The sequence below is a fragment of the Aythya fuligula genome, chromosome 9 (genome assembly GCF_009819795.1).
Source record: "Aythya fuligula isolate bAytFul2 chromosome 9, bAytFul2.pri, whole genome shotgun sequence".
Classification (NCBI taxonomy): Eukaryota; Metazoa; Chordata; class Aves; order Anseriformes; family Anatidae; genus Aythya; species Aythya fuligula.
Genome location: NC_045567.1, coordinates 24,929,766 through 24,945,954, shown reverse-complemented (window position 1 = coordinate 24,945,954; position 16,189 = coordinate 24,929,766). Strand labels below are relative to the sequence as shown.

The window sequence follows — 16,189 nt, the reverse complement described above, 5'->3', positions numbered from 1 at the left end:
GCAGCACAGCCCCGTCGCAGGAAGCAGCCGCAGACGTGTTCAGGAAGGCACGGCCGAGATAAGGGACCCCATCAGCACGCCCGGGCGTGCGGGGCCCGCTGTGCTGCTCACACACTTCTGCCGGGCCTACATAAATTAGCCGGCTGCAGCAATGCTTGTAACCCAGCAGCTCCTCTTAGATCAGTGGTGCTTGAACAATTTCTTTTGGGTAGACTCATTTTTATCTGCTGGACCTTTACGATTGGCCCGGCTTTTATGATGCCAGATGTGTTTCTGCTATTTTATCTGGGTGTCCACGCTGCAGCGAGCGCTGCCTTACACATCAGTGAAGTTCATGGGGCGCTCACAAAGGCTTCTCTCCTCCCCTCTTTTGAGGTGCCCAATCTGCACGGGAGTACCCACAGACCCCTTTGCTGATAGTAGGATGGGGCAAAAATCTGCCAAAGGAACAGCCAGAGTAAAGCAAGAAAAGAAAGCTTCATGGGGAGAATGAGATCTGTGCGTTACTGAACTGGTGAGAGGGGCAGGGACCCTTTGGTCACTGCCTGGTCTCCTGCAAACCCAGGCAATGGGCCTGGACCAGTGAACGGCCCTCCAAATAGCTCCTCATACCCCCAGAAAATTGTGCAACACAAAGCACTCGAGTTCCCTAAAATACAAAAAATAAATTTAAAAAATAGGATAAAAAGACAAAAGCCGCAAGGAGAAGGTGTGAGAAAGACCTTGAGCTGCAATGCTGAAGGAAAAGGGAAGCCGTCAGGTAAACCCAAGCAGGCGATGCAGGGAAGCAGACCATGTCCCATGTCAGAGGATGCAAAAACCATACAAAAAAACATTTGGACATCTTTTTAGAAAGCAAACCCAGGAGAGCAGAGGAGCCAGCTGTCACACTGCAGAGCTCACCTCTGCCACCCTTTGCACGTCGCTTTTGTAAATGGTTTTTGGTCAAAGGTCTCCTGGGTGCCGCTAAAGCAGAGCCACACAACCAAGCCAAGCGCGTGCCCACCTCTCCAAGCAAGCACTGCTCATGGTGTGGAGCTGGGCTGGAACAGGGCACGTGGCTGTCAGCAGCCTGCAGCCCCTCGGACACAGCAGGCGTACAGCAAGGGGCAGCACGGAGGGTACCTGACACTTACAAGACTGGAGATTAATTATTCTGTGCAGGTTTGGCCCAGGCTGTGCATGTAAAAGTTGGACGTTACATGTATCTGCAGAAACCCAGGGATCAAAAAAATATAAGAAGAAAGTGTTCTGCAAACTGTTTCTTTGTAAACTTTACAGTAGTCTGTCATTTCCAATAATACACAAAGCACAACACGTCCAGGTGGCTGCTTGCTTGTTCTTGGTATAAATCAATGAATAAGTAAACAAATGCAAAATAAATTCTGTCCCTTTTAAGAAGGGCAACACAGCAGAAAGGCTGCCTCAGATATTTGCATGGAAGAGCTGGTTCATCATGCTAAAACACAGCCCCAGAATTAAATCCTCGAGTCCTAATCCCAGCTGTGCTCCTTCAAGGACGGACCAGTTATGAGCTGTAAAGCTTTTAGGAGTCCCTAACTCTGAAGTAGCGCGCGCAGAAATAAACACTGCCTGCTGCAGTTCTCAGCAAGGTAAATTTTACTGGGGTGATATAGGTAAACAAGGAGGGAACAACCAATTTCATTCATGCTGGAAGCTGCAACCACACAACACATGTGAGAGAGTCTGTGCAGAACGCCACAACATTGCCCTGCGGTGTGCCACGTGTCCCCAGCAGCTCCATCCCCTGCCTGTGAGCCCTTGTGCCCCCAGGCAGGACCCCACCTCTTGGGGAGGCTTTAAAACCTTTAAGATAGTCCCCCGAGCCCAATCCATATACACAGGACCAACTTCTCCAGCCTTTATGGAGACAAACACCAGTTGATTTGGTGCAAGGATCACTGAAAGGACAGGGAAACTACAAGGATTCACCTCTGCTGAAATAAAATGACCCAGGTTACTGTATGGCAGCATCAGTACCAAACTTCAGCAAACAGATTTATTACATACTATTAATTTTTTGGCTATATAATCAAGTTTTACCACAGCCACGGAAGTTTGAATTATTTAGCAGGAGCTCCATGAATTCAGCAGACCATTATTTTTACCTTCACAGAGCCGTGATTTGAGGCAGAGGGAAAATGTTTATTATTAGTGGCAAAAGACACATAAACTTATAACCAGGAATGAAAACAAAAGTCATATTAAAAATCACGGTATATCATAAATGAGTCTAGCTAGCTTGGTGTCCTCAGGACACCCAAAGTCTCGAGCAGTCAGGTAGTTTGCAGGCTTTGCAGTGGTTGCCTCCCTCCCTCAGGCTGCATTTTTAAGAGCTGGGGATGGCAGTGGGGTCTACGGTATTTCTCTGTCCCAGTGGGACAAGGGTAACAGCAGTGCTTCGTGAGCAGCACCCCTCACTGCTGGGGCCATGGGTAGCTGGGATTTTGGGGAGGGCGAGGGGCTGGGACCTGAGAGCTGCTCGGTGGTGTCTGTAGCACACTGAGCCTGTTTGTAGCACCCGGAGCAGGTGAGCGTGGCTTCCACATCCAGACTTTATGATAGGAAAAAAACTCCGTGCAGATTTGTTACTCTGTGATGAAACTCATGAAACAATTTTAGGAGTTTGTGGCTTTAAATCCTTTTAAAGCACAGTGTTCCCACTGGGTCAGGTCCAACCATGAAAATGTTCCTGTGATGAGGCTTGAGTCCAGCATCACTGCCGGGCACTTTCCTTATAAAACACTCGTCAGAAGCATTCAATTACCCATGGTTACACATGCAAAAGAGCTGGATTACACTGGACTAGGGAGTTCATATTTCCCTACAAATGCAAAATAGCTGGATTACAGCATATATTGGGGAGTTCATATTTCACTGCATGATTGCAATGTTCCTGAAGACTATATGCATCTAAAATTCGGTGTCATACCCAGGGTTTGCAATACCTAGTTTGGAATACTTATGTGTATTACTTTGTACAACCTTTAACAAGAGAAACAAATGAGCACACACACATAAACACACACACACAGAGCCATCCCCCGAACCAACCAACTTTTGTTTTCAAGCTTACCTCATCAATATGTCCAACAGCTCCAAAGATCTTTGCCGTTTGCCCAATCAAACTTGGAAAACTCTCACCAATTTCTTTTAGCTTTGGAAGAAAAGCAGCTAAGGCTACTGGGTCATAGCCAGCTATTTCTACAAGTATGTTTAGAATAACATCGCTATGGCTAGGGTCTCGTAAGTGTCCCAGTAGGCACGGAATACACTCCTTCAGCACCTGTGTAAAATAAAAATGACAAAGATTGTGAATATATTTGAGAATTGTGAATACATATAACCAAAAGAGGCGTTGTGCATCGGAGGGATAGAACTAAAATGCCAGACTTTGATTTAGCACAATGGTTTTCCACCTTTGTTGACCTTTGCACAAAGCTATTGCTGAGGTCAACAGGAGTTCAGCTCAACATATGGAACAAGGGTATGCTGTAGCCTTGAAATATTGCAGTTATGCATATTTAAGTAAGGAAATACTCAATTGTTTAAAAAAAGGCAAAAAAACCCTCACCAAATATTTCCTTTGCTCTGGGCCAATTCTATACTTTATGGATTAAAACAACATAGGTCTTCTCAGTCTTCCCCAGTGATACAGTAAATTAAAGTGCAAGCAGAAAGTTTTGATTTCCCTCAGCAACCAAATAACTTGACAAGGTTAATAGCTGGTACAAAACTAAAAATAAGGGGCAAGATCCTAGCTGCACAGAAGTGCTGCAGGCAAGTTGTCATTTCTTACAAGACATTTTTCAAGAGGTTGAGGGTCCAGTCCTTCAGAACACCTTACAAACAGGATGGAGTGTGATCAACCACCAACTGAGTTATTATTTTACATGCATACTAATGCACGTCTACGTGTATACTAACACACTTCTGACTGAAACAGCTGAATGCATGGAAAACACATTACAGCACAGAATGAGGGCATAAAGTGACTTTCTTTTTTTCTCAAGTGGACGATCAGTTTTAGCAAGTTGTTACCAATGGCTCTGCCAAAATATTGCAGGTACATGACCGAATAAATTGTTAACAGTGGTAAATGACACCTCTTTGGATTTACGGAGTGTGTGGCACAGACGCAGAGCACTGCACAAACACGAAATACCTTAAAGCTATTACGGCTCACGACTAATGATTTTAATGCTATTACGACAGACTGGTCCCACACCTGCTGAAGCCAAAGGGAGGCTTTCCACCAACTTCCCAGGGTTTGGGAGGATGCTCCAAGTGCTCACTCGGGCATTTTTTGGCTTATACACCTACTTTTCACCAGCTCAGCATCTCCACACACTTACAGGGCCCTTTGGTTGACGACTCTCCTACTTGCAAGAGCAGCCCTATTTCATCTGTTACAGGGTATTATGATGAAGTTTCCTTGGCTGTCTGGAGGAAGGTATTAACTACTGCTGATTCCTCTTTTCCAAAGATTTTATAGATTCCATAAATTTACAAAGCAGGTAGCTTTGTGTCTTGTTTGAATGTGCTGGGCGCTGTCCTAGAATTTTCGAAGCACGGGATGCTTTGCCTCAGTTAATCTCTAGTTCACTCTTAATCATTTCCTAACTCATTTTTAGTTTTCCTTGATATATTACTTAACACAGTTCACTTATTCCAACAGAAATGTAGTTATGGGAATTAAAGCTCAGCTCATGGAGGAAGAGCCAAAAAAGTAGAAAACAGTTCTGGTTTAACACAACCTTTTCGGTCCAACAGAATCACTGTTACGTCCTCTTTATGATCAGATGGAGAATTTGAAATGGAATTAAAAAATTCACAGGGAAATTCATAGGAAAATCATAGGAACGCACTGCCATGCATGTTACGGGACTCTTCCTGTTCTGAGAGCAGCTAGCAGACAGACTTTGCCAAGCCATCTGAACCAAACAACCTCCCCCAAAAGGGGGTGCAACGTTTAGCAGAGAGATATTCCAAATACAGTTTTACCCCAAGTTCTTTCTTCCTCGCCACGACCTGGAGGAGCCTGAGGAGGTGGTGCTGTTCGGCGTGGTGCAGCTGAGCCAGCAGGGCCACCAGCTCCCTCAGATGGAGGTTTATCGGCTGCGGCTGCTTCTCGTACAGGGAAGGCAGGACACGGAGCAGCATCGAGTTCCCTGAGAACAGAGCAAACGAGAGGCCGGTGACTCGGTGTATGTCAGTGCCCCACAGGCAGGGAGCACCCTAGAAAATCAGCACACGCCTGGAGACACCAGTTTTTAAGAATCGTAAGTACAGAACCAGGGAGGTGTAAAATTCACTGCAGGAAATCATGTACCGTGCCAAGAAGCCCAATAAATTATCTGAATAGAATGAATTATTGCAGGTATAACAATGTACATGTAAAAAAAAAAAGGATTTCCTATCTATTATAATTTTCATTCTCAATCACAATACCATGAGAAGGCCACTTAACGAGCTTTCAGATTTGGATGATAAACTGGTCTAGGGCCCCACAGACTAAGTGTGATTTAAATTAATAATTAAAAAAAAGCTAGAAAGCACATAAAAGCTCTATTTCTCCTTTGTTGAGATTAAGGCTTTCAAATTAAGTAACCAGCATATGGAAAGAATAGTTGGTTATTAAGAGAACTAAATGTGCATGACAGTAAATTTGAACATAAATAGTTAAGGATGCCATTTCCAGGAATAGAAAGAAACCAGAGAGAGTCAACTGCAGACAGACACAGATATGCAAAACCCTCTCTCACACATTTTCTTAAGATGTCTGTGCATAATTCAATTTGAAGCCCAGGCTCATACCAAAATATATAACTTCACATCGCTGTACATGCCTGCCTCAATATATTTAAGTTTCACTTGAACAACATATGGAAAACATCTGCCTATTGCAGTGCAGTATGGCTTCTTTTTGTAAACCCTTGAAAGTCCTTAAGGTCTCTTCGGATTTGGTTTCCAAGAGGAACTCGCACTCTGGCCTGCTGCTTTTTCTCCCACTTAAATCCAAGCCTTATAATTTTGGAAGATAAGCAGGTCAGTTCATGGATGGTAGAAAGAGGATACATGGGTCAGACTTGATCGCATCGTGCTCCTGCCAGATACAGAAAGAGCAGCCCACAACACTGTTAGGTCTTACAACATCGCCCCTGAGGCAAGTAACCAAAATGAAACTCATTGCAGACTCAAAACTTTCAGGCAAAGCAGCCTGTAATGATCCTTAAGGGGTCCTTATGCTTCGGAGGAGTGCCTCCACACTGTTTATCCAGCCTCACTTCTGCATCCTCCCCTGAAGCATTTATTCTGCTTGAAGAGTTGTTGGCTTCTTCCCGAAGGCAGGGCTAACAACGAGGTTCAGACCCCACCTCAATTCCCGTGGATATGAAGAATTTGTCTTGTTCTGTTCAACAAACAAAGCACAAAGGCCAGCTGCAGATGAAGAATATTTGCTGATGGATTACCCCACACAGATCAGCAAGCAGCTCAGCTCGGGCCTCTTTCTATCCACACCTTTTTACACATCTCTTCCTGGTGCTACCAGTCTGGAAAAAGAATTGAGGGGCACAAGAGTCACTAACTTACCAGGGGACTCATGCTCCTAAGTCACAGAGGTTCTTTTGAAACTGCCTTTGACCTGCACAAGCAGCTGATAGATTTTATTTTGTAATTTTTAAACTAACCAGGATGGCAGCGGCAGCTGAGCACCAGGAAAGGCAGCGGTTGTGAGTAGTGCAGTTAAACACAGCCATCACAGCCCCAGTTTGCCCATACCTAAAACCAAAATGTTGAGATCGATTTACCTGAAGATTTCTAGACTCACGTCCGAGTTTGAAATTGAACAATCTTGTAACCAAATGTACTGAAAAATTTCTTGTTCTCTGGATAATTTTGTGCTTCCTGAGTTAAGCCCTTTCTTTGTACTTGTGCATGTTTAGTTTCCACTGGAAGCTTCCTGCCCATGCGGAACAGACCCCTTAAGCTCCAGTCAAATTTTCAGCAGTGGTAAAAGATGAAATTTCCTTGTTCCCGGACAGGCAAAATTCTTGGTTGTAAATTGTGGAGGGAAATAATTCAACAGAAAAACAAAAAGTAGCAGCTCTACATGAGGAAAGACAGCAGCTAGCCTGAGATTCGCCATTGCCTAAGCCAGAATATCACAGGCAGGAAGATATCTGGAAGGTAAGACTAATTATTCACCATGAGAAAACCACCATTTTAAGCATTGGACGCATTAGAGGAGGCGGTGTAATTTGCCCTGACATGATGGATTGCAGTTATGAAATACTTTGGACAGAAATACTTTGTACAGAAGTAAATTTGGGCAGCTCATCCAGTCACCATGCAGCAAACATTACTGCCTTTATATTCACTAACCAGGATAAATAAATAAATAAAAAAAAAGGGCAAATTTGAAGCTAGCCCATCACTTTGGAGCGACGTTTAAGTGGCCTCACTGACACGGAATCCTTTTTAATCGAACAACCCCCACACACCAACCTGTAAACCATCCAAGCAGGCACCACAGTTTGTGTCTGTTCTTCATATAACTTAGAAAGGGTCATAAAGCATGCCCCAATTCACTACTTTCTCCTGTTTGCATGTTTCCAGCCAGCTCTGAGCACCATTTGCCATGCCTTCGCATTTTCTAAGCAATTTCCCCTCGTGCAGCTCACCGACCTTTTGCATTCTCAGGGTCTGGCTGTGGCGATGCTCTGCCCACTCCCAACTAATTCACTTTGCTCCATCTTGCTTCCTCTCTCTCCGCCTAAACCAAGAGCCTGAAAAGCACATTTGCTGTCCGAGGACGGAAAAACATTATACTCAGCTCCTTAATTACCTTCTCTCCCTCTTCCTTCCTTACCACCCTTATCCCCAATGCTTTCCAGATTAGCCTTGCTCAGGCGTTCCAAGCAGACCACACACTGGGAATTATGCAACTCAGGCAGAAGCTAACGTACAGTTGGGGACATCCGATGGCTGAGCCGGGCTGGCTGCGAGTCAGGCAGGGCAGAGGCACGGCCAGCAGCAGCAGCCACAACCCCAGGACCATGCCACACGCATGTTGGCCGATCCCCTGCGTGCACAAGGAGTAGTAAAGGTGTCCACGTGCTCTGTCCCAGCTCTGCCCCATCCACGGCTGATCCCAGAAGCGCTGTGGAAATGAGGCTGGTGGTGCTGTGTGGACGTACAGCCCTGTTCTGGTCTTCACTCCAGGAATACTCTGGGAAAAGCGCTTGCCCCAAGAGCACTGCGCTCCCTGGGTGTCCCAAGCTGGGCAGAGAACTCTGCAAGTGTTCACCTCCATTTTACCAAACCTTTGCAGGACACTGTGCCAACGTTACCATCTCTTTCAGGTAGCAGGAGAGCAGCTGGAGGCCCTGCTGTGGCAGGAGCCACCGTCACACTGCGGAACAGCCAGACGTGGTGCAGGGGAAAAGCAGCACAACACGGCCAGCAGCATGGGGAGCTCAGCATCATGCTCAGCAGTGCTGGTACCAGAGGTGTGCTGAGGCCATGCACACCTCTGTGCTACCTCCCTGTGTCTCCTGCCCCTGAACAGAAGCCCCGGTGATGGAGCAGGGCGAGGAAGCCGTGTAGGGGAGAGTGGAGCCCTCCCTGCCACCGCTGTGTGCAGCGCTGAGGGGCTGGGCCTGGGGGTCCCAAGCAGAAAGGGAACAGACTGCACGCTGAGTGTGGTTATGTGGGGTTTTTCCCCCCAGTTTCCTAAATATTTGTAACTTCTACCATCAGTATGATACCCTTAATCTCAATTCTGGAATAATCAAGGGCCTGTTAAGCTGATAAACTTTCCAGAGCTTAAGTGAGTCACCACCACTACCACCACTGCTTGTCACTGGATTAACATCTAACCCACGAGCCCCTTGTTTTGTTGTTTCCAAGTGAAGAGAAACAGCTCTCATCCAGCAGCTGCTAACCTACGGGCTCCTGAAACAAGATCCTAGCAGCAATGCCTTATCACCAGTTACAAAGCTGTTACTGGTAATTAGGACTAGAAAAGCAAAACCCTAGCAAGCTGCCTTTAGTTTTTTCACAAGTTCTCCTTTGTTGTTTAAGGCAGCAAACCACCAGTATAATAGAAGTTTTTAAATAATAAAAAAAATATATTAAAAAAAAGTGCTACAAGATCTAGGTGAAACCGTTCGTGTGCATCTAAAACAGTTGCAGACCTATTTATTTCTCTACCAGTCCCCTCCAGAGCCCTGGCACACACCAACTGCCAAATGAGTTTGCAGAGAACATTTTCCTTCCCACAAAGGACACACAATGGCACGAGCGATGCAGCCTGGGCTTTTAGGCAGCGATCTCTGAGTGATTTCATCCCCCGCTCTCAGCCTCGCTTCGCTGCACGTTGCGGCAGCCTGCTCTCGGAGGGGAAGCGGCAGCTCGCAAGAGCAGCTTTCCCCATTCCTTCCCCTCCATGAGGCAGCCCTTCTCCCCCCAGCGCAAACCTGGAAGGCTGAGATTGAGCAAGCTGCACGCCCCCTTCGCCTCGCCGCCAAAACCAACAACCAGAAGTGCTCTTATTACAACACTGGCACTAGCATCGCTCATTCATTCAGGCTGAGACACTCGGAGCATTTATTAGGGGCTCGCCGCGGCTCACTCGCAGTCTCGTCTCCGCTGAAGTCTGACTTCGACTTTAGCTCCAGACAGCTCAGCTATTTTCAGGAAGCAGCTGGAGAATGCTGCCTCAAGGAGTGCTTTCTCTGCTCACGCTGTTCTGTGTTTTCAGGGCTTCTGTCTCTGTTCTGGATGAAGACGACGACTATGATCTCATGTATGTGAATCTGGATAACGAAATCGAAGGTCCGGTTCTTGGGACTGAGGAAAGTAAGTAGATTAAGTAGATTTAAACTAAATTTCTGTTAAGTGCAGTATTGCATTCTTTGTTGCTTGCTCTTGTACCAATTGTTACAAAAGTTTATTCATTGTAAGAGGAAGAAGCGTGTGCTCATACCAGGAGATTATTGCGAACAGCAAGCGCTACAGTACTTGGATAGCGTGCCTTGGAAGTTTGCTTCACACTATTGTTCCTGTTTTCCTGCAGAAGAGTGGGGTTGACAGTTTCAGAACTGCTCTGATACACACTGCTTTACCTTCCCATTTTGATACAGAAGGAAATGAACTGGCACACTGGAGCTCATAAGCCCTGTACAGAGCCAGGTTTTGTTAAATACCCCTTCTGTTTAAAACCCTAAGTGCATCTGCATCTTGCATTCCAGCTTCGTGTGACTGCCAGCGAGAGCACACCGAGTGGGACAAGCTCTTCATCATGCTCGAGAACTCGCAGATGAAGGAGAACATGATGCTGCAGACAATGGACGACATCCTGAAGGTGGACCTGCAGACACTCAGGGCAGAGCTGAGCCAGCTCGCTGCCAGCCTCGCCGGCACCTTCAGCGCTGCGGTCGAGAAAGTCACTTCCCACGTCATCTCACAGGCAGAGCAGGCGCTTGTGAGGAGCAGTGACCACGGTGCAGAAGCCAAGGGGCTTCACGAGTCCCAGCAAGGAAAGGTTCTCGAGCACGTTCTGCTCCTGAGCCACAACGTGTCCAACAGACTCAGCCGCCTGGAGAGCGCTTGCCTGAGGAGGTCTGAGGCGGAGGCTCAAGAAACAGCTTTTCAGCAGGACAAACTCGGTCCCACCAGAGAAGACAACCTCATTTTGACCTCCCTGTGGAAAGAGCTACAGCAGATGAGAGCCGAACTGAAGGCATCGCAGAAATGGGCAGCTCGGCACTTGCTGCCAGCGGGTAAGTCCACACACGTTATTCTTTCCTGGCGAGCTCTTTGGTTGGCCTGTCAACGCAGACATGCTGTGAACATTGACCTCCACACAGGACTCCAAAGCAATGTTACGGGTAGCCCAGGAGCTCTGAGCAGTCTGCAGATACAGGGAGGAAACCCAGTAAGGGCTCTTGAAAAAAAGAGGCGTTGAGCTTTTCAAAGAAGGGATCAAAGCAGGGTTTAATCAAAGTCCTTACACAGGGCAAAGCAGCCACCCGGCTAGGATCCCACCTCCTGGAGGCTCTCCTAGATCAAAGAGCATAGAGCAACAAACATATTTTAAACACACAGAATATATTCTCTCACCTTTTACCTTCCCAGCTGGTAACTCCCACATACACTCGCTAGTCACTAATGCTCCCGTCCTGCTGCGTGTACCCACCTCCTCCTTCCTCCTGAGCTAAGCGCTGCCTCCTCCTCACCAACCCTGATGCCCAAGAGCAGAGCCAGGGCAGAGGAGGTGCTGCTGGGGACAACCAGCCCCAGCCACGCACGCTTCCTGCAGCAGGGAGGGCACGTTCACTGCACCCAGCTGTCAGGGCAGAATGCCTTCCCCGAGCACGGGAGCCTGCAGGTAACACAGCACGACTGACACGCCGAGTTTTTCTTTCTAAAACGTTGGTATTGGTGAGCAAGCGAGGTAGCCATAGAAAGATGAGCTCATATCTCAAAACGCATTGCAGTTTTTCTGTGTGCTGTAATGTGTCACCCAGCAGAAGCAGCTCCAGCACCTTGGGTATGGTGGAGCAAACCCCTACCTAGAGGGTGTGGGTGCAAAGTTGCTGCATGCACAGCACAACCACGTTGGATGTAACTCTGCCTACTCAATAACTGGTGCTACATGTTTTCTAAATGCTGGCATATCTTTAATGATCACATTTTCCAAACAGAAGTATTATGGTAGCATAGAAAACCCAAAACACGAAGCAACCTACACTCACAGAACCCCACACGTGTGAACAGGGAGGTGGGTGGTTACTCCAGCCTTGGCAGGGAGCCCTGAGCAATGCCACCAGCGTGAGCTCTTACACAGGTGAGCAAAGTGTGAGAGCAAAGTGTGAGAGCAAAGTGTGAGAGCAAAGTGTGCTTCTTGCAGCTGCAAAAACCACCACCAACTTACACCAGCCTATTACGCTGCAAACACAGCATAACAATACTTTATAACAAAGCATTTTGCAATCCAACAAATCCATCCTTTAACGGAGAACATTAATTCTGCTTTGTAAGTAACTTGCTTTTACTTCTTTACTGTAATATTTGGGTAATCTGCACGTCCTGGTAGGAGCTCTTACAGCATATTCCTCCTCCCTGCCCTCCCCCAGCACACGAATCTCGCCTTCCAAAAAGCATGAGCTCACCCTCTATCTCCCTGTAACACGGCCAGCCTTGCAGTCAGTCACTGTGTGCTGGGTGAGAGTAAAAAAACTCGCTCAGCTTTAAAGATCCCAGACTCAGCACTGGAAATTCAAAGTATTTCCACTAGTTCCTGCATGATTTTATAGAGAGCGTTTTGTATTTTTTTTTCCTTTCTTAATTTAAAAGACACATTTTAAGTACTTCCAGGGTCTCCCTCTCTGAATATTTTTTTTTTCAAGGGAATTTTTAGCAACTGACTTTAATTTCTCCCATCTTGAATTACTGCCAGACACTCTTGAGGGATTTTCAAATCACACTTTTTGTTCTTCAGCGAGGCTGTTTTTAATTTTGTTTACTCCTTGACAATAAAGCCAGAAAGCTTGCTCATTAAAAGCCATTTCACAATAGCACTCATAAGTAGCATTTTAAGGAGCATCCCCAACAGTTGCTTGCTGCCCCTCAACTAACTCTCTCTCAAAAAAAAAAAAACACAAAGAAATGTAAAATCTGCCCAAAGTTTAAAGGAAGCAGTCTATGAAATAACACAGCAGCACTATCCAGAAGGACACAAAGAGTCCTTCATGCACTGAAGCTGAAGTTTCCACACACATTTTAGACGTTTTAGATCCTCTAGCTTGTTTAAACAGGAAACGAAGCAGCTTAATTATAGAAGGGGGCTGCTTTTCCCCCTCTGGCTTGGAGTACTGAGTTGTACCTAAGGACCAGGGAACAGCACGTTAGAATGCCAAGAATGTCTTGTGTTCAGTAATCATCAGATACTTCTCTCATAGCCATGAATTCCTGTTAACAGCTTTAATAACCTAGTTTCTCTTGCAACGTATTGATAAATTGGAGAGGGGAGGGGAACTGCTTTAAAAATACGAAATAGTGGGAACATGAGAAACACCGAACCAGTGCATGAGTTACCAACAGCCCTAAAGCCAGGGTCAGAAAAGGAATTGATAAAAAATTAAAAAAACACATCTCAGCATGCTTCTGCCGACACTCCCCACTCGGCTGCTGGAGGATGCTGCCTCAGACCAGTTGCAGGAAATCGCAGGGACAGAGGGCACGGGTTGGCAAGGGACAGGAGAACCAGCCAGGATCTGAAACTGCTCTCAAGTATCTTACTTAGTGCGAGATCCTATTTGTAGTTAATCCAGCACAAATCCCCCCAGGTGCTAGCTGTGCAGCCCTGGGTTCGTGCTGACATAGCCGGACAGGGCTGGCTCAGGAAGGCACATTTTTAACTCGTGCTGTTACGGGGCAGCAACACCAACAAACAGCCTGTGCTGCTCCGAGCGCAGCGAGCTGGCAGGGCTCCTCGGGTCACATCGCAGCCCCGATAACCGATGACATTTCCTGAGCCAGCAGCAGGACATACGAGATCAAGCTTTGACTTCTGAAGTGAGCCTAAATATAGGCACTGAAACACCATCAGAAATCCGACAGGCAACGCGTCAGCGCATCCGTTCGTCCCTCGAGCCTGAGGTGCCCCGGTTTGGATGAAGGGCTGCGGTGACAGGGCTTCCCCAGGGCCATGCTCAGCTCCTGGTGGGCACTGTTCCAGAGTATTGCGTTGCACAGGACGGACATACCGAGCCCTGCTGGTACTCGGAAGGCCGTCATCAGGTATCCAGCCCAGCAGGACACGCTGCAGCTGCTGGTGACGCAGCTCTCCGGTGGCTCTGTGCCACCAGCCCCGGCAGCATTTCACACTGCCATCCCAGGAACATCACAGTACGTAAAACTTCCAGGCTGGTAGATTGGCAAACCCATCCCTTTACCGTAACATGGCCAGGACAGGCAGGTAGGGTTAAAACTAAATGATATTTTGTGTGCTACAGGACAGCAACGTGCTTTTACAGTGAAGGGAAGGTTGGGTCTTGTTAAAGCAGCACGATTAGCCTTGCGGGATGGCTCATTGCCATACCAAGGGCTAAGCAAATTCATCCATCAGAGCTGCTACCTTCCTCAAAGCACCCCGTAAGTGGGTCCCTACATCCCATAGGATGAGCAAAACCCACAGCTCCCTCTGAAAAGTTCAGGGGTGAGCATACACCAAGGGTCCTAGCTGTGTCCATACAAACCTTTACTTACATAATCTTTCTAATTTACTTTTTCAGGCTGCGAAACAGCAATTCTATTCCCAATGCGTTCAAAAAAGATCTTCGGGAGCGTTCATCCAACCGCTGAGATGACCCTCCGCTCCTTCACTGCTTGCATCTGGATCAAAGTGACTGAGGTTTTGGACAAAACTATTGTCTTCTCCTACGGAACCAAGAAAAATCCGTATGAAATTCAGCTTTATCTCAGCCACGAGTCTGCAGTGCTTGCTGTAGGTAGTGACCAGCACAAATTAGTGGTCAAAAATGTAATTGTTCCTGGGGAGTGGATCCATCTCTGCGGCGCCTGGAGCTCAGACAACGGGACCGTGTCCCTGTGGGTGAACGGAGAGCTTGCGGGCACTGCCGCGGGCGTTGCTGACGCTCACACTGTTCCAGACGGAGGAATTCTGCAGATCGGTCAGGAGAAGAATGGCTGCTGTGTTGGAGGTGGATTTGATGAAGCTTTAGCCTTCTCAGGAAAATTAACAGGCTTTAACCTGTGGGACAGAGTGCTCAGCACCGAAGAGATAGCAGCGCAGAGCGGGGAAGATGCGTGCAGTATCAGGGGCAACATCATCGGGTGGGGAGTCACAGAAGTGCTGCCATATGGGGGAGCTCAGTATGTTTCTTAAACTCTTGTAAAGCAGTTTTTGAAGCAGAGAACGTATTCCATTAAGAGCAGCATGCCAATGCATACAATACACAGAGCTGAAAGAGCCTGCACCTCCCAACCTCCCAAGGAAGATTAGCACTGCAAGTTTACAGAATGAGGTACTGTGGAGATGGGATTTGATCTCTGCCTGCTGTTTTGGCAAAACACTGAAAACAATACATCAAGGCTTGACATTGGAAAAGCTATTCCTGAGGTCAGACGACCGCTGTCTCTCTAGCTTACGTATAAAAATGAGTGCCACTGTGGCCTGAGCAGAACCGGACTCCTGCAGTTCCTGCTAAGCTCCTGCACGTCTCCGCAGAACAGATGCAAAGCCACACATCTTCCAGGCTTCTCCAGTCGTTGGTTTTCAGAGTGCTCATGTCAATTGTGCAGAGGAACCACAAAAGCCAAGAAGCGTGTTGTTTATTAAGTGTTGTTAGTAATTTGTAGACTACAATAAAACTAGCTTCTTGTTTAAAGCATTATTTAATGCCACGGATTGACCTAACGTATAAAAGTAATATTCACCATCATAATCCGATGTTACATTTTGAGAAAACGCAGCTGTATTATACTGTAAATTGACTTTGTAATAATTTTATTGAAATTATTTTTGTAAAGTTGTTCTGTAAATAAAGATACTTTACTAAACTAAGATTTTCCATGGCATTCATCAACTGGAACTCTTGAAATAAATAGAGAATCTCTTGAAATAAATAGAAAATGGGATTTTTTCCATGTTGGTAACCACTCTGTTTTAGTTGCTAATAGAGAGAAACACAAATATTAACGTCTCACACAAATGGAGAGACCTTCCCCTCAGAGGAATGACCTCCAAGCACTTGGCAAAGACAGCTTTACTGGTCTGTCATGGTAACAAGCCCCCCGTGGACACTGGCCCGTGGAGGGATCTGCTGCTCCAGCAGCTCTCCGTCGTGGCCAGGGCTGCTCGTACAGGAGGGACGCTGACACTGATAAATGCACATCAACCTGAGGGGATTCCTCACTGTTTGCTGAAGCCTCTGAACAAGTTATCTTGGCAAATGTCTTATTCAAAGCAATTCTCACTTCCACGGGAAACAGCACACCTTTCTGCTCTAGTCACATTTCTTTCTCACTCTACAGATGTCTTACGGACACGCTCTGAAAAGTTGCTGCTATGTTCATTCCCAAACACAACGCAGCTACCAAATCCTTCCTTCCGCAACACAGAATAGTAAGAAAAAAG

General features: G+C 46.7%; 2 protein-coding genes across 2 annotated transcripts in view; one reads left to right on the top strand and one right to left on the bottom strand.

The window, feature by feature from the left end:
- VEPH1 (ventricular zone expressed PH domain containing 1) overlaps positions 1-16,189 on the bottom strand; it is a 79,123-nt gene that overhangs the window by 42,392 nt on the left and 20,542 nt on the right. The window contains exons 6-7 of the mRNA XM_032193777.1: positions 5,026-5,192; positions 3,098-3,307 (exon numbers count right to left, since the gene is read on the bottom strand). Coding sequence (XP_032049668.1) covers positions 3,098-3,307; positions 5,026-5,192 — 377 coding nt within the window. The remainder of the gene's footprint in view (positions 1-3,097; positions 3,308-5,025; positions 5,193-16,189) is intronic.
- On the top strand, positions 9,688-15,522 carry PTX3 (pentraxin 3). Its single transcript, XM_032193778.1, has 3 exons — positions 9,688-9,885; positions 10,278-10,808; positions 14,325-15,522. The coding sequence occupies exons 1-3, from the start codon at positions 9,738-9,740 to the stop codon at positions 14,936-14,938; spliced, it is 1,293 nt and encodes a 430-aa protein (XP_032049669.1). The 5' UTR covers positions 9,688-9,737; the 3' UTR covers positions 14,939-15,522.